The sequence below is a fragment of the Solanum stenotomum genome, chromosome 12 (genome assembly GCF_019186545.1).
Source record: "Solanum stenotomum isolate F172 chromosome 12, ASM1918654v1, whole genome shotgun sequence".
Taxonomy (NCBI): Eukaryota; Viridiplantae; Streptophyta; class Magnoliopsida; order Solanales; family Solanaceae; genus Solanum; species Solanum stenotomum.
In genome coordinates this window covers 27120922-27144492 of record NC_064293.1, presented here as the reverse complement: position 1 = coordinate 27144492, position 23571 = coordinate 27120922, and the positions used below count along the sequence as shown (strand labels likewise).

The window sequence follows — 23571 nt, the reverse complement described above, 5'->3', positions numbered from 1 at the left end:
GGGGGTAATAGGACCTTAGTAAAGGTTAGGTGTGTCTCTGAGATTTCGGGCATAGGCTGGGGGGTACTTGTGCATTTTCCCTTGTATTTTATAATATTTTTCCTTTGACAAACATGCCATCCATGATGTTCTTGTAAAAATGAGTAGTTTTAGAGATATCAACTGTTTTTTATAACATTTATTACAGATATATGTTTATTTATTAATTTTTAATAATTGATTTTATAAAAGTTAATAAATTTAAGAGAAATGTTAGTACTCTTTTTCTTATTTACCCTTCTAATGGGATTCTTAATCACTTTATATTTTTAGGAGAATAGTTTAAGAATAATCAAAAGTATAATATTGAAAAGTAGCCTTTAATTATGTTCTTAAATATTTTTCTTAAGGGTGTGTCACACTCTAATAATTCACTTAGTAGGGTTTGGACATGCAATTTCATTTCATGATTTGAAATCAACATTTAGACATGCAGTTTCATTTCATCATTTCAAATCATGATATAAAATCCTAAATTCTACAAAAAGTTTAATTTGAAAATTTCATAGTATGATTTTACATTTTCAAATATAAAAATTGATCCACAAATTTATATTTGTAAAAATAACTATCATTTTATAGCTACATAATTTTTTTACGAAAATATAAAAAAAGTGATGAAATATTCACGAAATATTAATAAGATGATATAGTTATCAATTATATTGATTATGTTCAATTATTACTAAGTATCTTACACAATCATGTTCAATCTTTTTTTTTTCATTGAATTAAAATTTGATAAAAAATATTATTTTTTAAATAACTTTGTGATAGTCTATTAGACCTTCGTTATGAAATTTTAAACTTTTTTCACAATTTATAAAAATTATATATTTATGAAGAAAAAATACAGTACAATAAAATTTATAATTTTATATTACATTATTTTTTCTCAGGTGACCAAATCGCCCCTTAATATGGACTAGAAGGAGTAATTAGGAAAAAACTATCACCTGTTGGAGTCGCTGCTTCCTTTTTTAGCCGGCGACAGCAGTCCCGGTCATCTTCATCTTCATCTCCAGCTATGGAGGTACACAATAACAATGCTGCTGACGGACATCATCCCATTCAAGGTTTATACCTCTGAATTAAAGTTTTTCTATCATTATTTCATTTGATAACAAAGAAATCGCTTGCCCAGCCCCAGACAATCTCAAACTGATTCAAACGTGGCTCTCCCCTTCAATCACAAATTCTTGTTCATACTTTTAGTGAAATTTTGTTCGAAAATGAACTAGATATATGATAGAAGGAACAACTTCTTTTTGACCTAAAATAAATCAAATTTGTTAAACAACATTCATGCTAACTTAAATAGATATAACTAGCACACATGTGTGATATGGTTGATGATAATATGATTTATGTGTAATTTTTCATAGTATGTGTGCATACATGTTGAAAAAAAAAATTATGGTCGAGAAATCCCTAGTGGTTAGTCGTCCAATCTCAATTGGCCCATAAGTTTGAAACTCAGGGGAATTTAGATCAGCCCCTCCATCCTGCTACCACTTAAAGGTCAGGCTTCATGCCAGAGGCAACTGGCAAGGTTCAAACGTGTAATGTGCGCTCAATCCACACATCCCACTTTTTGTTCTCATTCTTGTGATTGTTATCATCTCCTATGGGATAAGAAACTTATATTAGGTTTTAGTTTTACTAAAAACGATTGTAATGAAATGAAGCGGGAGACCCTATTAATTAGGTTCTAGTTTCACTAGGATTGTAGCTCTAGGAACAAGTTTTATGATAAAGGATGATTTGCTTAGAAATAACATATAAAGCTGTTTGAAGAACTTTTTCCTTTTGTGAGATTGAATAAGTATCATTTCATGAAATGTTGTAATTCAGAAGATAATGGACAGCTGTTGGATTGTCTTGTTATTTTTGTGAGCATCAGTGCTAAAATTTGCTCAGTGCTAAAATTTTGGAAAAGAATTAAAAAATTTATACGGAGATGATTTTAGAAGCTCATTTTACTAGTATTAGAATCTTTTTTCATTCTCAAAAAGTATTAGAATTTGGTGTAACTAATTAAAATTTACCAAAGAACATTATAATGCAAATGCTAATGAAAGTAATAAAAAATGTGGAATGCAGTATCTACTATCTAAAGAAAATTGCTATCTGGTAGCTTATGATTTTATTCATCCTCTATAGCTGCCTTGTGTTTCTTGAGTTTGAATGGTCAGGATGACAGGTAGCAATGGTATAACCATTTCATCTACATAAATTTGTGAATGAAATAGGACAACAAAGAAAATGAAGTATTCAAGTGAAACACACTATTAGCCATTTTAATAAAGTTGGGGTCCATGACCTTACCTTACCTTATCAAAAAAAAGTTGGGTTCCATGGTTAGTCAACTTAGACCATGTAGCTTGGGGACTAATGTTAATTCACCATTGTTCTAAAGCTAGTTTCTAAAATGAAGGACTGTTGAATACCTTAGAATGTTCACAGTCATCTCAAAGTTAAGTTCTATAGAGTGGTTGTTAAACCGACATTGTTGTATGGGGCGGAGTGTTGGCTAGTCAAAAACTCCTATGTCCAGAAGATGCATGTTGTGGAGATGAGAATGCTGAGGTTGATGTGTGGTCATATTAGGATCGATAAAATTAGAAATGAGGATATTTGGGATAAGGTGGGAGTGACCTCCGTGGTGGACAAGATGAGGGAAGCGAGACTGAGGAGATGCGTATACGCACCAATGAGGTGGTGCGAGAGGTTGGTTATAGAGAGTACGAGGAGAGGCAGAGGTAGACCAAAGAAGTATTGTGGAGAGGTGATAAGACAAGATATGATGCAACTTCAGGTCACTGATGGCATGGCCTTAGATATGAGGGTGTAGAGGACACATATTAGGGTAGAAGGTTAGTTAGTAGTGTAGTGGTGTTGTCTTACTTAGGGTGATTGGTGTTTGTCATTGTACTAGTTGTATTATTGTAGTTCTTGTTTTTGATATTTATCAGTGTTTATTATTGTACTATCCGACATTTTCATGCCATGATTCTCTAATAAACACATTTAGTGTAACTTGATAAAAAAAGAAAAAGGAAAAAAAAATGAAAGCACACTAACTGTTGATTGACAATTTTTCATGTGCATGAACTTCAAACCTGATATTCCTGGTGGCTTGTCCTTTCTTGCACGGAATAACTGCCATTGAATGCAACAGAGAGCCTAGGAAGGAAAATGTTAAGGCTTTATTCGGCTATTTGCTCTTCTGTTTCTCATTTCTTTTCCATCTATGTTTGACGATTGTGATTATCTCAAAATTTTAGTTTTTCAGTTTCTACATTTTTCCTTTTACTGCACACTTCAGAAAGTTTGACTAAGTTATTAACCTCTTTGTCTCTCTAGTTTTTTTTTTTTGTAACTAGCCTCATTTAGTCATGCAACTTGTGCCATTTTTCTTTTCAATGTTTTAGTATTGCTTGATTCTGAAGACAGAACTATGGTTTCCTTTATTGAAGTTCATAATGAAAGACTTAAGGATATGATTTCTGGAGGCTCAGAAGACCTTGATTCCTGGAACTCACTGATATCAGAGATTGAGAAAACCTACCCTGTAAGTCCAAATTTACTTGGCTTCATGTGGGTCAAATTTATTATCATGCTTGATATAGGACATAGCTTTATATTGGGCTTTTGTTAATCATGTTGTATTGAACTTGACTATTTTGGATTTTCTAGTTTGTATAAGAACAACTATACTCCAAGTCCAGTAAGCAAAACAACATTCTTGTTCTTGAATTAGTTCACTGCATTGATCAATTTTTGGTGGGTTTGGCTCTTCTATGGTCATGGCTTGGGGATGATTGTACGAGAGAAATTAAATATAACAATGCCTAGACTAGGACGGAAACTGTTAAGAAAAATATGCCTAAGTAGTTATGATGAGCATTTTCCCAACACCTACAATATATTGATAGATGCGGAGCCAAAGGATCAAAGACAAGTGGAAGTATATTAAACTTCAATGTTGTTACCATGGCCTTAGAAGATGATATGGAAAATTAATGTACCTCACAAGGTGGCTTGTTTCACCTGGTTGGTAGCTAGGGAAGCAGTACTAACTCAGGACAATCTAATGAAAAGGGGAAGACAGTTATGCTCCAGGTGTTTCTTTTGTGAAATAGAAATGGAGACAACAAACCATCTCTTCCTCCAATACAGAGTGACAAAGAAATCGCGGCAGGTCTTTTTGAATTTGAGGGGAATCAGCTGGTCCATGCCAAGACACACCTCAAATTTTCCAGCACGTTGGAATAGAGAAGGGAATACATCAGGTCACAAGGAGAGATGGAAGATTGTCCCTGCTTGCATCTGGTGGACAATTTGGAAGGAAAGGAAACAGAGATGCTTCGAAAAGACGAAAACAAGAGCATCTCTTTCCAGAGTTTGAAGTTGAACTGCCATATAACCCTTCATTTTTGGTGTAACCATGTCCTCCCCAAAGAGGTGGAGGCTTTTACTCACTTTTTAGATAGTTTAGGAGGGGTATAAATGATAGATCTTTTGGTTTTGCTTACTGTATACTCCTGATGTAATTAGTACTGAAATACACCATTGGTGTATTGTTGTCTATAAATTGTTAACTTTCTCAAAAAAAATATTTAGCTTCAACCTTCAATTGAATCAAAAGCCCAGAAAGTTAAATTGTGCATGCCAAAATCTTTTAAGACATGCTACATTGTTGGATTAGAAGAAGACTACAACAGGTGACAAAAATTGTGGAACACTATACTGATGGCTATATGGTAAATTGTATGGAAGGAAATAAATAAGAGTTTGGAAACAAAGAGGAAAATATGTGTGCCTTAAACCATAGATGTTTAGCTCTACTAACTTTTTGGTTTAAAAATGAAAATGTACAGGAAATAGACAGGATGATCAATTTCCTTAGTTACAATAAAAAATGATTAATTTCCTTGGTGCTTTTCACATGTAACTAGTGTACTTAAGACACATTTTGCTGGGGTTGTACTATTCATCAATTGCACTCTCTTCGTGGTATTCTCTAATAAAAAAATTATTACATCTAAAAAAATAAAATCAAAAGCTCAAATGCAAAGGCAAATAAGTATAAAACTTCAATTCTTGATTGAATCAAAAGCCGTAAAGAAGGAGTAGGAGGAGAATGAACCCAATTACTTAAAAATTGATCACAAAGCAATGTGTATAAACTTCGTCTTTATGAACCTAATCTACAAGATGAATGAATGCTACAAGGATCCAATCTTACGTAGCAAAGTAGAATTCTTCAATAGAACTTGGGAGAGAAGCCTTTCTCGGAGTGACATTTCATAGACTTATGAATAATCTGTATCTGTCTGTGAAAACTCGCAGGCTTGGTCAAAAATAACAAAAAGTCACAAAACAATATAACAAAATGTGTACAACAGAGATCACACATAAAGCTACTCTACAAAACGGCACCTCTCTGATTTCAGCACGTCGCGCTGGCTGCATTGGGCAGTCTTCTCGTCGTGCAGTTATGTGCCGTACTTTGCTCTGGACGTTTTAGTGTAATAGCCCGAACTTTGTGTAGGAGAATCCAAATGAAAAATGTTATAATCCATAGAAACTAGATGTCAATGGCTACAATTTTCTATTATAATTTTTTTTTGTTGATAAAGTTGAAATCTACAATTTTCTTTTATAAATTACTTTACCTTATCAAAAAAAGGGCTACAATTTTCTTTCATGAGTCATTTCCAAATTCCCCATATATCGAGAGTTGTGCGTGCATCATTAAAATTGGGTCATGATAATCTCGGTTGAATATGTTGCTCTTCGCTTCTAATTCTAACTTCTCTTTCTTTGATCCGCAATACTCATCACATTCTACTATTTTAGCATCATAAGCTACTTGGTTTAATTCTTGTTTGTCCATACACACATGACACAACATTTCTATGTTGTTCGTACTCTTCAAAAATATCGAAGGGTGCGTGTTGGATCCTTGAAAAGTAATGCATTTTTGGAGGATCTGACACGGTGCAGTCCTAGCAACATAGATCATCCCCCTTCTAGAAGGATTCATCCTTGAATATGAACCTGCATCAAAGGAAGGATATTGAGTGAATCCCCAACAATCATTCTTGGGATACTCACCTGGCAAGAAAGAATAAAGTAGTGTCCATGTACCCTCTTCACTAGCTTGCTCCATCTCCACTTAAAACACTTTTTTTGGGGATAAGATTAAGGACTCATTTTCGTTATACACCCAATGTGATCAAAGTATAAAATAACAAAGTCACCATTGTAAGCACATAAAACTGTGTATCAACATTAAGCAACCAAACAAGAAAATGGAAGTTGGGTCGTGATTCACTTGATAGAATATGTTGCTCTAGTTTCTTGCTTCTCTGGCCTTGATCTCCATTTCTCATTTGCCATTTTACTTTCTTAGCATCATAATCTTCTTGGTTGCTCTCTTGGCCAGAACACATCATAGGTATTACTTACCTGCTTGCAGGAACTGCTCTCTTGTAACGGTTTCTGCTTCTATTAGGAGCAGGTGTAATCAATAGTCAAACTGTTTTCCTATTCCAGATTGGCATAAAAGTTTGGGGAAGATAAAAATCTTTTAAGGGGCAATCACTTGAACATGGAAGATATGCATCTAGCTCTGTTGATGATATCAAAATTAATGTTAAACCAAAATATTCAGAGGACACTTCTGACAAAATAGAAAATATGTACTTGTCAGCAAAGTTTTTTGTTTTTTTCAAATCCAAAGAGCTCTTCTTACTTAGAATAGGTCGTCGATTCAGCATTAGATAAATGGGGCAAAATCCCTGTTTTTAGAATTTACAATGAGCTGTTCAAATCATTTTATCAATATGAGCATCAGCTGCACATTAGTCTTCCTCTATTCTATCAATTAAATTCTTTTTTATGTACACATTCTTGCTTTTAAAAAGGAAGCAAGGCCACCTGACTATTAGGACAAACAAGTGAGAAAAGCCCTTTCTATCTTATTAGTGAAGTGCACTACATGCAATTTCACATGATTCTTCTCATTCTTATATTTTTGGACTGTGTGCTCAACACGAGTAATTGTTCCAAATACTGCAGGATGATAGCAATACAATTTGTTTGGCTTTTGACTCCTTTTTGTCTAAGTTTCCACTATGTCACTGGCATTGGAAAAGATATGCTTATCACGAGGCACGGCTATGTAATGCTGAAAAGGCTGTTGAAATCTTTGAGAGAGCTGTGGAATCAACACCATTTTCTGTTGGACTGTGGGTTGACTATTGTACCTTTGCTGTGAGTTCGTTCGAGGATCCATTTGATATTCGTAGGTAAATTCGTGGAAATTATGCTTCCGTAAGTTTCTTGTAAAAGAGACCAGCCTTACCTGCCATATTAGTTGTTAACTATAATGATGAAAATGTTAACATCTGAGAAATATTTTCTAGCGAAAAGACAATGAAACAGTGGAATTCACTACTGAAGTAGCTATAGGAGATCATCGTTGCATCACATTCAATTAGACCAGCTAAGTCTCAATCCTAAACTAGTAGGGTCCGGTATATGAGTAATCTGTATCCGTTTCAGACGGTTCATCCCAGTTAATTATTTATATACTGGCTGTCAACCTGTCCGGAACCATCTATGTTTTGCACATAGACAGAAGTAGCATCCCTGCATCACATAACACTTTTAAATACTGAACTGCAACATCATGGAGGATTGGTTGAGTCACAACTTTGTATAGAATATAATTAGACTTAATTTCTTTTTCTTTTTACCTGTTCATATTCCACCTTTTATTTTCATACAAAGCGAAAACCTCATTGTGTGCAACAATATGCTTACACATTTGAAATTCATTAAAAGCTTCTGAAAATTCAATTGTAAGTTACCTTCATATTTAGTGAGATCATAAATAGTAATCCAAATAATCAGTGTATTCTTTTAAACTTTTGACAGGTTGTTTACCAAAGGAATCTCCCTTGTTGGGAAGGACTACTTCTGTCATGTCTTATGGGACAAGTACATGTCCTTTGAGTTCTCTCAAGAGAAGTGGGGCTTCCTCACTCTAGTTTATGTACAGGCTCTACGCTTCCCCACAAAGAAGTTGCATAAGTACTACGAGAAGTACGTCTTGCTTTACTTACTCTATTAGTACATCGAGTATTTGTCTTGGTTTCAGCTTCTATTTTGAATTTTCCCATTATTTCCTGATTTGTTATTTTTAAAACACCCCTTTAGGACAGTAAAAGATTTACATGGTCTCCTATATTAATAAAAGTTTATTTACTGAAAAATGGATACACAGTTTTAGTACATTACCAAAAACACTGCCCTTAGGGCCTTAACATAACCTGAGCTGGTTCATGGTATGGCAAAAGGTGAACATTTCTATTTAATGGAATAATTCTATGTGTTAGGTCAGCACCTGCTGCCTCTTGCCACATTCTGTTTGATTGTATCTTCTCTGCTTCAGATTCAAAACATATCATTCGTGAATCCTAAAGAGTTCGTATGCCTTGTTAATTATCCAGCTTTAAGAAGCTTGTAACCAATTTAGAAGAAGAGATTCTACATCTCACTGATGACAGCCGTGAAGTACAACTAAAGGAGCTGTCTGATGCAACAGTTGTGTTATCAAATAAAGAAATTGCTCAAGTTGTTAAGGACCTCCAGGATCCCAGTGACGGTTCAGTCAGATTGAAAGCACTGTATAAGTACAGATACTGTGGAGATCAGCTATACCAGAAAGCGTGTCAACTAGAGGAAAAAATTAAAAGTTTTGAATCAAACATCCAGAGGCGATATTTCCAGGCAACTCCTCTTGACAACGATGAGCTGAAGAACTGGCATGATTATCTCGACTTCATTGAAAAGCAAGACGATTTTGATTGGGTATGCTTTAGTGTTCCCTGAAGATATTGGGGATTCCTGCTTGATTTTGCTCCAAAATTGTAAACTATTCTGCTACAGGCCCTAAAACTGTATGAGAGATGCTTGATATCCTGTGCCAACTATCCTGAGTTCTGGATACGTTATGTTGATTTTATGGAGACTAGGGGAGGACGAGAGCTAGCGATGTTTGCTTTAGAACGAGCAACAAAAGTTTTCTCAAAGGTAACTTCAAAATACTTCCTGGACAGGCATTGGTCGACAACGACTTCAATTTTCACTTGAATGTTGAATCATTTTTCTTTTATTGATTGGTCTGTCGCACTGCTATAGCTGGATCTGGTTAAGTGAATATGTAAGTTAACCAGTTATAATCTTTTTTGAAACTTAATCAGCTATAATCTTGAGGGATTACTTCTTTTAACTTTTAAATTAAGGAATTTACCAACCTCAGGTTCGCGTTGTGGATCACATGGTTTACCTGCAAATATGTTCACTAGTTAGAGAAATTTCTAGCAAGTGCTGCTTATCCCATTTGAGGAAATGGTGACTGGTCCGTATGAATTCTGGAGACCAATTTTTACCAGTTAAATTATCAAAATATCAAAAAGGTTTCATAAAAAGAAAAGAATCAATAAGGAAAAATTTGAACATTTGTTAGACGGAGTAGTACAGTGTGTGTTTCAATCTGAGGGCACCAAGAAGCACATTATTTTCCCGCAGACTGTTCTTTCTATTGCAGTGCAACATGTTGAAAATAAGCTTCATTTAAATTATTCTAGTTGAAGTTTTCTTTCCGAGTTTCTGATGGTTGGTGGTTGTGGGATTACACTGGGTATATTGTTGTTTCTGATGGTTGAGTTTGTAAATTTGTTGTTGCCTGGACAAGTTCTGCACCGAAATTTCTAGAATTTGCTTGTGAATGAAATTGCTTGCTAGAAACACTTCAAAAGAATGATAAGATAAAAGGACGCAGTGTTCCAAAACTAAATCATACAGTTGAGTTCTCTGGACACCATATACAATAGTGTTTAATGTTAGGCGAGGACTCTTATCTCTAAGTGCTTCTTGCAGAATGTTCCAGAAATCCATCTTTTTACTGCTAGATATATGGAGCAAATTGGAGATCCAGATGGTGCTCGCGCTTCTTTTCCTCCTATTAATGCAGATTGGGACTCCTGTTTCATTCAATATGTTACCAATCGAGCAAATATGGAAAAACGTCTGGTGCGTACTAAGTTAACCAAGTTGTCATAAATTGAGGAACAGTAATTATTATAAGACGTTGCTTCCTGAAATTTGCCAGGGAAATTGCTCAGCTGCTTTTGATATTTACAAAAGAGCAATTAATATGGCAGCGAAGGAGCAGAAATTGCAATGCATTCCTATGCTATACATTGGTTATTATCGTCTTAGACACATGGTATGCAATTTATGCTGCAGCTTAAAACACATTATTTCGCAATTGTTGGTGTAGTGGTTTCTTTTGATGTTTCACTGGTTGGGGAGGGACAAGGGAGTGGGAGATAGAGAGAGAATTATGGATGCTTACTTGATAGATCTCTTTGGATAATCAGTTCTAAGTAGTTCTAATCATATTACCCCCTATTTTGACTTTTATGCCTTGATCTACCATCGTAACTCATACCATACTTTAAGTTGAGTTGCTGCTTTCCTACTCCAATGATCCTTAGCCCTTAGCTTTCATTGAAAGGGAGTCGAAGCTAACCAAAAATGGGCCAGAAAAATGTCTCAATTTTGGAAAGTTCGAGTAATTTGTCTGGAGCCAACAACAACCTTCGAAACTCGGGGATGATATCCCCCTTTACACTTCTCCACTTATATGCTGGACTTAGTTTGCTTGGCACAGAAAAGAAGGATAAAATGATTGAACTCTTGATACAGAACAAGAGTAAAAGGAGATGTAAGAGTAGAAAATGTTGATATGACAGGGAGGGAAATTATTCGGTTGTCACACAAAAAGGGGACGACACATAATGGTATACATGAGGAGGAACAGGGAAGAGGAAGGGTAAAGGTGGTGGTGGAGGAGAAAAATGGTGGGGTAAGAAAAAGAAATGGTCGATGGATATTAAAGTCATTAGTTGGATGTGATGGAATGAATGACCTGAACAAAAAGGCCAGAATGGGGGTAGACTGACTTTGTTTTTCAAGAAACTAAAAATGGAGGCAGTGTGTTGGGAGGGGAGATGGGAGAAATATGACTATTTGCCAGCTAGGGGAAACTTTGGTGGTATACAATTTACTATGAGATGAGAGGAAATTAGGAAGTATGGAACAAGGAGAAGTGAGTTCACGTTAGCAGCTCGGTTTAGAAACACCAGGAATGGGTTGGAGTGGGGATTCTGAAGGGAGTGTGGTCTTACAGGAAGGGTTCCAAGGAAACTTTTTGGAAAGAGGTGGCAGTTGTTTTCGAAAAGGGGAATATCCCATGGGTGGTAGGAAGGGACTTTGACACTATCAAGTTCCCAGATGAAAGAGGTGGTAGGGGGCGAAGGAGTTTTCGGAGTTTATCAATAAGCACTTTCCTTATCAATCTCCCTTTGACAGTTGCTAGTCTTACTCGATTCTTCTAAATCGGGCTTAATAGGTCCCGGTTGCCAGCTATCCAGGAAAAACCCAGAGCATCCTCTCCCTTTTAGAAAGCCCACGCCCAGGCCCTTAGTACCTGTTTGAGGGCTTACCTGTGCAGTCCTGGCTGTAACGGGCTGGCGTGTCCCATCAGACATGGATCTATTTACATAATTAAATATAGAAGTTTATTACATTTATTGGGAGATAACAGATAGTTGCTCAAATGTAATCACGAGAAAGTATTGCCACTGAATATCTAGCTCAGTAAAGGGTGAGCGGGACATGTTCGGTTTAATGAAATTCTACTACATAAAAAATGAGACATGTTCGGTCTTGTCTTTGTAAACCATTTCTCACTGAAGTCAACACAACTTTTGTTGTAATCGCTCTTTCTATGGATCTTGCTCATTTTCTTGGACAGAATCTGATACTACCTTTCATTGGTGCCAGATCACTGCCAGTGTGGAGGCTGCAAGAGATGTAATAATTGATGGAATAAATCGTTTCCCTGGTTGCGGACTTCTTTATGAGGTATGTTTTCCTTATCTCTGTTGTGGAAAGGATGCCCTTCTTGCAACTGGTAGGTTATGTCAATTTTGCCTCCTCCAAATTGAATTTCCTTGGCTGTTATTTGATGAGATACTCAAGAAGAAGTGAGGTCCACAGCTTCATCTTTTGTATCAGATTGTAGAAAATTTATTTAGTACTATTATGAAGTGTGTGAGTGTTATGTAACTTCATGTTATACTATTGGTTAAAACTTTTTTTTTTATGGAAGTCAATCTTTTGGCTATACCAAGCAAGAAAATAGATTATGACATCTGAATCACGCTTCCTAAATAGGAAGGCTAGGCGATTGTTGTCAAATATAATTTCGAAAGAATATATCTGAGAAATCCCAAGTGCAGTACCTTAACCTCGCTCTTATGCTTTTTGAAGCCATGTCAGGACTCCACATTAACATGTCTAAAAGTATTATCTACCCTGTTAATGAGGTCCCTAACTTGGAGAATTTGGCAAACATCTTGTGTTGCTCAATTGGATCTTTTCCCACAACCTATTTGGGGTTACCATTGGGTGCTAGTTACAAATCAGTTGGGGCTTGGAGTGGTATTGTGGAAAAGTTTGAAAGATGATTGGCTTCCTGGCAGCAACAATATCTCACACTATGGGGAAGGTTAACACTCATCAATAGTGTCTTGGATAGTATTCCCACCTATTTTATGTCCCTCTTCCCTATGCCAGTTAAGGTGCAAAATCATCTTGACAGGATTTGGAGAGACTTCCTCTGGGAAGGTAATAGTAAGGACCACAAATTCCACCTTGTGAAATGGGCCAAAGTCACCATGCCAAAGCAGTTTGGAGGCTTAGGGATTAAAGACCTGGCATTACATAACAAGTGTATGCTTATGAAGTGGCAGTGGAGGTACAATCAGGAGACAACTGGTCTATGGAAGGAGGTGCTCCAAGCAAAATTTGGTAGCACTCGTCACTGGTGCTATAATGAAGTCACAATTCCTTATGGTACAGGGGTCTGGAAAACTATAAGGAAGTTGTGGGAGGTCTTCTACAGCAATGCTACTCTCAAGGTGGGAAGTGGGGAGCACATCCAGTTTTGGGAAGACACTTGGCTGGGAAACGACCCTCTTATGAACGTATTTCCAAGAATATTTCAGATTGCCTCCAATCCAGTCTCAACCATCTCTCAGTGTTGGGAAGATAATATTTGGAATGTGACTCTGAGGAGAAATCTAAATGGCTGGGAGTTGGAAGAATTTATGGCCCTCATGGCCTCCATCCAGACCAGCTCAGTCCAAGCCAAAGCAGGGGTAGACTCACTTGGGGAAGTAACAAGGATGGCTCCTATTCGGTCAAAGGAGGCTACTTACATCTAAGTTCAAGAAAGACACTTATTGATCTGTGGCCCTGGAAACTTATCTGGAGAACTAAGATGCCTCCAAAAGTCATATGTTTCAGCTGGGTTAGTCTTAATGGTTCTTGCTTGACACAGGATAATCTTATGAGGAGGAAGTTTCGTTTAGCCAACAGATGCTACATGTGCTCATGCAACCCAAAATCTATCAATCACCTGTTTCTTCATTGCACTGTTGCCACAGACCTTTGGAACATGTTTTGTTCTCTCTTTGGTCTGACTTGGGCCATGCCAGGCCCTTTGAGAGAGGCTTTTGTGTGTTGGAGTTCCTGGAAAGTTGGGAAGTCCATAAAAAAGATCTGGTCTTTGGTTCCTGCTTGAATTTTGTGGTGCTTATGGATAGAGAGGAACAAAAGATGTTTTGATGGCATCCCAACTCCCATTTCCTCTCTTAAGGCTAGTTATTTGATTAGTCTTTTTAGTTGGGTAAACCACTCCTCTGTAATTACTGTTAAATCTTTCCTAGAATTTATTAGCTCCATAGATGTATGTTGATAGTTGTGATAGCTTTTTTGTCTTCCTGGAAGCTGATAATCTCTTGGTAATGCTCACATCTTCTTGATGCTTTTTGCTAGTGATATCCTTCTTATTTCATCAAAAAAAAAAATCGAAAGAATATAAGGGCAACTAAGCTAGTAGAGAATTTATTACCTCCTATGCAATGCTAAACACCTTTCAAGATGATTTGAACTAAATCTTATGAAAGAGAGAAACTAAACCAGAAAAAATGGGTAAAATTGATCAATGACATTCACCAGCAAGGAAAACAAGTTATTTTAGAACCTAGATTCGACCATCCTTCAAATTAATCCAGTATATTAACTAATCTGCACTAATTAATCATAGGTCAATGACATTAGCCTTGGGAATCGTTTATCTAATTGTGTTTCCCAATAGGCAATAGCTACCTTTTTAAAAAAAATATTAATGTTTCCCAACAAACTACTAGATTCTTGACTACCCACTAATTGTTTCCCAACATTTTTTTTGAGAAGGTAACATTACATTCATTGAACCAGTGCATGGGTTGCACTGAAAACCATACTTATTACTTACAGCTTGTCAAAAAGTAAGAAAACTGAATCTGAATACTAACAGGAACCTAGGATATCTATAATGGATTCAGTGTCCTCTAAATACATCTGTTTGCACCAAAAGCAAAAAGTCTGACACAATTTAGTTTGATCTTTTGAAGATCACAACTCTTGCTCTCAAAACATCTAGCATTTCTTTCTTTCCAAACAGTCCACCAAATACAGGCTGGGACAATCTTCTATCTATCTCTATCGCAGCTCCCACCCCTACATATTTCCAAATTGTTTCCCTGATATTGCAAGCCTAACTTAGTTGATTTTCCCAAATCTAACCAAGAAGCATTAAGTATGTTCCAATTTAGGCTACAAGTATGAAGAGATTATCTCTAACCTCAATCCATAGACCTGAGTTAATTGATCCGTCAATTAACATAGAATCTTCTTCTATGCTGCTTGGACTCTCCAAAAATGTTGTTGCACCCCTGTCGGATCCTCCAAAAAATGCACTAATTTTGGAGGATCCGACACATACCCGTTGGTATTTTTGATGAGTCTGAGCAACATAGATCTTGCTAATTAACATATTACTTCCTTCCCAAGTTTCATTTAGGCAAATAGGGGATATCGCCCTTTGAAAAACAATAAAACACGAGATTAATCAAACATACAAAGATCCATTATATAAACAATAAGAATTCATCAATACAAAGGCAACAAGAGATAATCAAAACCCTAGCTAAGTATCTTTACTAGCACTATTCACAATATGAAATTAAACTAATTACACCACTGATATTCATTACAAAACAAGGAATTGAATATTAAAGTAAGAAAAGATAAGAAATTCTCAATCAAAGTGCTCTAATATTCAAGGTGTTTGACTGTTGATTCCTTGCTCCCAAAGCTTGAAAATAGCCACAAGTAGCCATTTTTGTGGGAATTAAATGGTGCATGCCTAGGAGCACAGTTGATTTTCTCCATTCATGGCACAAACAGGATATGCATAAAGCATTGGGTTACATCTGGAAGTCTATCCCAGCAGTAGTTTGGTGGGTCGTATGGAGAGAAAGAAATGCTAGAGTTTTTTATTATATCATAAAGGACAATGTAGTTAGAACCTGTTTGGATGCGCTTACGACTTTTGGCTTTTAAGCCAAAAGCCATAAGTTCAGAATCCTAACTCATGGCTTATTTTTGTCTTAAAAACAAGTTCTTAATAGCACTTCTATGTTATTTAATCCAAACACTACAAAAGTGCTTAAAAACACTTAAAATAAGCCAATCCAAACAGGCTCTTAATCTAAAGCACAAATGTTTATTTTTGCTTAGTTTTTGGTGCAACATAACCTCAATAAATGTATTAGAGCCAGAGGTGTTGGCTGACTTTCTTAGCTCTTTACACTCACTGTTAAGTTATCTTTTGGATGTACTTCTGTCCAGCTTTCTCTAAAAGTTGCCCCCCCCCCCCTCCCCCCCCCCTCTTTACATCAATATTATTCTCTCAGTTACCTATAAATATTTCTTTTTAAAAAGGCAAAAATTTGATAATTCTGTCCAAAGGTTGCTTATATACATCCGGAATTTTCCAAGTTGAAATTCCAAAATAGCATCCACATCTGCCCAGGTCAGTGGCGAATCCAGAGTATAGTTTATGGGTTCACGGAACCAGTAGCTTTTGCGCAGACCCTATATTTTACTAGAAACCCATAAAATATCTACAAATATGTGATTGTGAACTTATTTATTACTGTATATTAACTTGTAATCGCTGTAGCAATCCATAAATTTTAAATCTTGTATTCGCTGGGCCCTAGGTCATGGTTTTCTGTGATCGCTGAATGATGCATCGCTACCAGAGAGAGTAATGATTTTAATATATCTGGGAGCTCTGTGATGCATCATTATTGTGGCAGGGACTTTGCGGTTGCAAATCTTTACCTTTCCCTTCTTTGATAACACGTGCTTCAATCACGATAATTTGCCTACTGCACAGATTTTCTTTTATCCTCTTCATTGTGGCTCACTTTTTGGCTAGTTTGCTTCCATAACCTCTCTTCAACACGTAAAGCATGTAAAATGCAATAAAACGATCATTAGAGCACTATTTTTATCAACGTACATAACAAAATTCTACATAACAAAATTCTAGGTAAAACGGTATAAGTTGGTAAAATATCAATTTATCAACTGCTCTAATAAGAAAATAATATTTAGTTTGGCACCCAAGGGTGTATCCCTTGAATGCTAGCTGTCAATGAAACTGGTGAAACCTTGGAGAGACCTGTGTTCAAATTCCAACAGAAACAAAACATCTTAGGTGATTTCTTCTCATTTGCCTAGGCCTTTGCAGGTAGAGTTACTTGGTGGAATAGTCGAGGCGTGCACAAGCTTTCCCAGACATCGCCATTATTTAACCACCAGCATTTTTTTTAAAAATAGCCTTCAGTTTTCTAGTGAGGGTAGGACAATTTGTAAGTAATAGGTTCACACTCTAGAGTTTGGATAGGTTTAACGCCAATTGCTCATCTGGAATTCTGTTGTGTAGTGAGGATTTCATTGTAACTAACTCTCGAGGGCATCTATATTAAGAAGTCAAAACCACCATCTATATTTTTGTGGTTGGCTCCCGAGTCTTAACTTTTACTATGTAATGGAGCTAGCTTATCTACTTTTGTACTCTTTGCATCTTCTTGATGCTGGTAATGAAACAACTTACTTCATCAAAAAAAGGTATTCATCTGAAAGTTACTACTCTTTTGCTTGAAAAGATCCTGAAGAGCTTCTAAGTTGTGAGCTATTTTGGCACTGCATGAGATTTGTGACAAATACCAAATAATGAATATATCCTACTTCTGCAGGAGTTGATAAGATTTGCAATGGTGCATGAAGGAACTAAACAATTGAGCATTGTAGACTCTGTCATAGTTAATGCAATCTCTCCTGTGTCAGACGTATCCCAAGATTTGGATATAAAAGATCGAGAGAGTATATCCTTATTATTTTTGGAGGTGAGAGCCCCCCCTCTAAATGTTTCAGTTCTACATTATTTTCTTTTCTTATTCTTCATTTTGGCTGTGGACGGAAAAATGAGGAGGGGAATTCTCTTATTTAAGTGAAAAATTGCTCAATATTTTTGTGGCTTCATCTGTTTGCTGATGCTGCTGGTCAACTGGGTCCATCAATAACTAATGGAATGGAAATCTGAAAGAAATCACTGAGTGTGACATACTCATGAATCAAGTATCTATTTCGTAAGAATTTAACTAGTGAACATGTAGGGACAACTAAAAATGGTTTGGAAGTGAGCTAAACACTGCTGTGCACATTGTTAACTTGATCCAACAGTTCAAATCTATCAACATGTTATCAAATCTTCCCAACTAGCCGAGGTAGAAGAGGATTGTGTCACGAATAACTAAGCCCTGATCGTACTTAAGTGAAAGAGAACTTTGAAACTCAGTGATTTTAAAAAGATACACTATGTATACATGATAAGTTGATTTTTCTTTTCATGTATAGTGATTTTTCCCCAGACCTGCGCATAGCGGGAGCTTAGTGCACCATCTGCCCTGTTTGTATGTATAGTGATTCTCTACTTCAGATCTCATCTGAAAGTACAAAATGTATGTGGGATGGTCTCAGTTCAACAGTGAGTTTATTTCAATTGTTATGCAACAACTAACGTTTCCAGAAAACCACTTCCACCTTTAACCAGCCAAAAGTGTGAATACCACCTCCCTACAGGAATAACATTTTTTAATCAAGAACTCAGTTTACTTGAAACTTTTGATTCAGTTTGCTAGGAGATATGCCCTTACCAAATCTGCGCCATACTAAAAGCGAAACGTTTACTTATTTTCTTCTTTACCTCATGGTCTTGTACCTACTGAATCTGGCCCTAGGTTTCTATAAAGTGAAGTGTCCTTTTTTATTATATTTACCAAGTTTTACTATTTTGTGTTTTGGATGTGCAAAATCCACTTTCACCTGTCCCTGATAATCATCATTTATGGTTCCAACAGTTAGTTGATCTTTGTGGTTCTATCTCTGAGATAAGAAAGGCATGGAGTCGTCACATTAAATTGTTTCCTCAGTTCATAAGAACCAATACCTCATCTAAACACATAGGTACTGAGAAGAGTTCACTGAACAACTTTATCGAGCAAAGGAGAAACATTTCTTATGTCTTAGTTAATCAGCCATCAAAAGGAACAAGCTCTGGCCATACGATCCAGCTGTCCGAAGGAGAGCAGGTGCATTTACTGACGCTTAAAGATGGGAAGCAACCAGATCAGCCTTCTGCAGACCGGTCTTTAGCTGTGGTCAATGACAAAGATGTGACTGGTCAACAAAAACAGCTACCTCCCGAAATGGAAGATCTGTCCAGTGGAAATGGCTCTGGGAAAAATGAGTTGTCTTTTGACCCTGTGGTTCAATCAAAGGATGATTCATCGACGCCAATGGAATTAAGTCATGGTCCATCACAGCAGAGGAGAGAAAATTTGCCTGGACCAATGGACTTCTCTTATGATTCCATACCCCAACCTGGAGAAGATGTATCCAAATCTCCTGGGCCTGTTCTGGACTTAAAAGAACCATCGAGGCCCCTCTCTGTTTTAGAAGCCTCACAAGCAGATACTATCAATCGAGATCAGGATGTTGAACTTAAACAGCCACCGATGCCGGTTTCTTTGGAGAATCTTTCCTTGGTTTCTGGGGAAAGGGAGTCCCAGGACTTCGTCGCCATGCATTCTAATGATCTTGAAAGTGGTGAAGAAATTCCCTCATCAAGCACAGGTAGACCACAAGATCCTGTAAATGATGGAAATGGACCGGTTGGTTGTTCATCTCCATCAACATATCTGTTTTCCGAATCAGCACAAACACATCCAGGTCCTGTTACTGCTGAAAGTTCACTGCTAAATGATACAGTTGCAGTTCCTGAGAGTGGTAATTCAAAGGTGCCCAATCAACCTGCAGGATATGATCAGCAACAGCAGCCACAACGAGCTGCTTCACAAGAACCATGCCTACGTGATTCTCAGGGTGATTCAGAGATCCAACAGGTCCTAGATAAGGCTACTGTGCAGTGCCAAACAGGTACTTCTCAGGGGAATATCTCGAGCAATCAATGCTGGACATTGAATAATATGCCACAGCAGATTTCCATGTCTGGAAACCATCCCCTGGCGTCTTCCTCACCTGTTTCTTATTCTCAACCAAGTACAGCTCTACATTCTGTGCACGATAGCCAGCAAAGTGGACCAGATCCTCATCACGAAGCATTGAATCAAAAATCGCAACACATCTCCCTATCAGAAAACCACCCTCAAATGTCTTCCTCACCTGCTTCTTTTTCTCAACCAAGTACACCTCAACATTTTAGGCAGAGTAGCCAGCAAATTGGGCCCTTACACAACCAAGAAGCACTGAATCAAACATCACAACACCATTACCAGCAGCAGCATCTTTTGCAGGGGCAGTATCAGCAGCATCAGCTGCAAATGCAACAGCCCTACACTAGTATACAACAGCAACAGATGCATCTACATCCAAGTCAACAGCATTATCAGCAGCAGCAGCTTATTCAGCAACAACAACAGCAACAGAATCAGCAGCAAACACCTCTACTGCAACAGCAACAGCAACAGCAACAGTATTTCCAGCAAATTCAGTCTTTACAATATCCACAGCAGCAATATCTTCTGCACCAGCTACAATATTTACCACAGGCACAGCAACTCTGGCAACAGCAGTTTCAACTGCAAGCACAACAAATGCAATCACAGGAAGGCCAGCAAACGCAGCAGCACTATCTGCAAACACAGGAGCAGCAGCTAGAGCAATATCGTCAATCACAAGAACTTGCATACCAGATGCAACAACATGGTTATCAACTACTCTTGCACCAGTACCAAGTACATCAACAACAACAACAACAACGGCAACAACAGGGACATCTCCAATTACAGCAGTACTCTCACCTACAACAGCAGCAATATCATCATCTGGAGCAGCAAACGGATGAGGAATACAATCAAACCCATCAGGTTCCTTCCTTATGCTTATCTTAATGAATTGCTATCTGATGATGATTTTTTTTTCTAAAAAAAATGGAAGATGAAAATCAACATATAATATTCTATAGGATACCTTAGAATATTTAAAAATTAATTATAAAATATTCAGTGACTTTAGCATACAAATTTATTACCTACCATATTATGCATAGGTACATTGTTAAGTGAATGACATGTTTTTTCTATTTTGACATAAATATGGTTGACACTCGTTCCGTTACCTTAAGTTTGAAAAATAGCTCTACAAATTTCACCTGCATGTTCTCTAGAGTATGTGGACCACAAATTGGAAAGGGAAGAAAACTACTGTATGAATTATCTACCGTGGGAGGCCCATAGAGTGAAGTTGTCACTCTCCCAACCTGGGCCTGGTCACTCGGATCTGGGCGGGACCGGCACTCTATGCCTTAACTTGCCTGAGCGATCTAGTTAACATGACATTCCCTGGAGTCATATGTGGAATAGAATGAAACAGATTCATGAATAAAGTCTTTAAAAAAGAATTTCCATTCATAAAGCTTTCATTAAGTTCAAAACGTTTAATCATAACATATCTGTAAATAGGAAGAACTGCCATTTTTACATAACTGGATGTCTAGACTCGTCTATCTATGAATTCTTTAACATATCATATAGAAAATGTTTTGCCGGAACAGGGACCTGGCATACCCATACATAAGAAAACTGAATAAAGAAGATGATGCCCCATGAATCAAGTGGGGCTCACCAATAAGCTGATAATGTGGAAGCTTAGGGAAGAGCCCTGTCGTTCTGCATATCTGAATCTACATAGTGAAATGCAGCGCCTCCCGGCAAAAGGGACATAAGTACATTTGGAATAGTACTCATATGCAAAATGGCATGGAATGAGGCATATGAATACTATATGAACTGAAAGGACAACCAAATAGCATAAATAAGACTAAATCAGTTCTATTACAACAGCGGTGTCCGGTCCAGAAGTTTTTATGATCAAGTGCTTGTGAAATCCTTGTGCAATTGTTCTTGCATTGTAACTGCAGCTGATAGATTTAGTGCCTACTCTTGAACTTATTTGGGACAAAGCTGTTCCTTTATGCATAGTTTGGAATGTGTTGAGCAAATGTAACTGTAGATGTTCTCAAGTCTTTCAGTTTGAGGTTGACACAGTATAAAGTATGGGTGAACATACTTTTGGCATATTGGTAGATAGGATGAATAATGTAAATGATATGAATAGTCTGGTGGGCTCTTTGGACTCCTTATGTGGGCAAAAGAGCATCGTCCTTTTTGTGCATCTTTGCACCTTCCTGGCATATACAGTAGATAAAATTTCCTTACTTGTCACCCAAAAAAAATAAAGGATTTGAACACAATCTCGAAGATAGACAAAGGAAGAGAGTGAAGAGATTGACGGATCTGCAAGCATTAATTTCTCTCAGTGTCTTCTGAGTGTTAACCGATTACTGGATGTGTAGAATTACAATTTGTTACATTCATTAATGGTTAATCAATACCTGTCTCTGTGATATAGGTATAATATAAATAAATTAGTGTGCATGTGATTTTGACACCGTCATCTGGCACTGGAGATTGACATCTTATAATGCACAGGGTCAACAGGTTGTGGAGCCACATTCTTCAGGAACTCCTGCTCCTGAAACAGAATCACCAGAATCTGCAAGGCAACCACATTCAGCAGAAAAATCTGGATATTCTGTATCCCCTTATAGGCGAGCCCCTGCTCATGGAATCTCACCTTCACATAGTACGGGCACATTGGCATCAGAGGTTTCTTCATTTTCGAGGACAAATTCTTCCCGAGATCAGTAAGATTGGAGTACGTTCATGCCCTAGAGACGCAAATGAAAGTCACAGAGAAACAAAAGGTGCTAAGATCAAAAGCCGAAGAGGTTGTCTATCATGTATTTATAGGTTTTGTTCTAGGACATTCAAATGTATCTCTGCTCAATGGTCTAAACTGTCCTCTCTCTGTGCCTATCATATAATCGAAGTTTGTTTGAGTCAAGATTGGGTTGGTCGCCAATGGATTGAATAGGTCATAATCCAACTTGTTAAACCTAAATAGTTGTTGTTTACACTTTTATGGCTTAAATTGACATCTTAGGGTGTCAAATAGATTGGCTGGTTCAGATGTGGGCAGGGTAAAATAGTTTAAATCAGATTTAGTTCACTCAAATTTTGGTTGAGCCAAGGTAGGCAGCCAAGTTTTGTACTCTTTTGAGTCAAACCAGCACTAGCTTATAATCTAGTCAGTTGTAGGTGCAACACATGCACTACCATGATGCTGCATGATGTGTGTTCGAAGCATCGTGTACAAAGGCCTTTGAAACTAGGGAAAAAACTTGGGGAAAATTACAGCAAAATACCTTTGATGGTCTGGTTTACAAAATAGTTGCTGTATAAATTTTATATATTTAAAACATGCACATTTAGACTACTGCCGTCTGCTGGCAATTAAGTTTGGCTAACGGTATATTCACGTAAATTCCCCCAAAAAAATTTACTTTAATGTTCCAGAACATGGGCTTTACTTGAAATTGATAGCAATATCTGCCGAGCTTTTATTGCAACATGATATTTTAAATCAATGGTGCTAAGCAATGCGGAATGGACTGGTGATCCTTTGAAATCTTATGAATCAAGCACGGCTTATATCTTCTCTGTCTATAAGATGAACAACTCAGTCTAGAGCACACTATGTCTTCAAATGTTTTGTGTGGCCATTTTTAAGAAAAATAAATTATGTAACTTCAAAGGAATCATTCTTTATGATGCATAGCCTCTGAATGAAGAAGAGAGGCTTTGTGTAGACCCTCAACGAACTAAACTTACCATCATTTCATTTAATTTTATTGATTCAAAGTATAAATGTCCTTGGGCCTTATTATATTTGCATTTGAGGCACTAGTATGAAGATTGAAGGCTTGCCATTTTATTGTTGGCGAGTAGTCTAAAAGGACCATCCAGAAAAGTGCTTTGCTTTTACAGAACGAAAGTTGCAATT

The 23571-nt window shown here is 37.1% G+C and overlaps 1 protein-coding gene across 1 annotated transcript; it reads left to right on the top strand.

The window, feature by feature from the left end:
• Positions 1 to 1051: 1051 nt before the first annotated feature.
• LOC125847724 (pre-mRNA-processing factor 39-2) lies at positions 1052 to 22934 on the top strand. The gene is made up of 12 exons (XM_049527398.1): positions 1052 to 1115; positions 3474 to 3613; positions 7129 to 7358; positions 7990 to 8157; positions 8565 to 8925; positions 9004 to 9147; positions 9997 to 10149; positions 10229 to 10345; positions 11968 to 12048; positions 17343 to 17492; positions 18507 to 20534; positions 22158 to 22934. The coding sequence occupies exons 1-12, from the start codon at positions 1067 to 1069 to the stop codon at positions 22374 to 22376; spliced, it is 3840 nt and encodes a 1279-aa protein (XP_049383355.1). The 5' UTR covers positions 1052 to 1066; the 3' UTR covers positions 22377 to 22934.
• Positions 22935 to 23571: the final 637 nt, after the last annotated feature.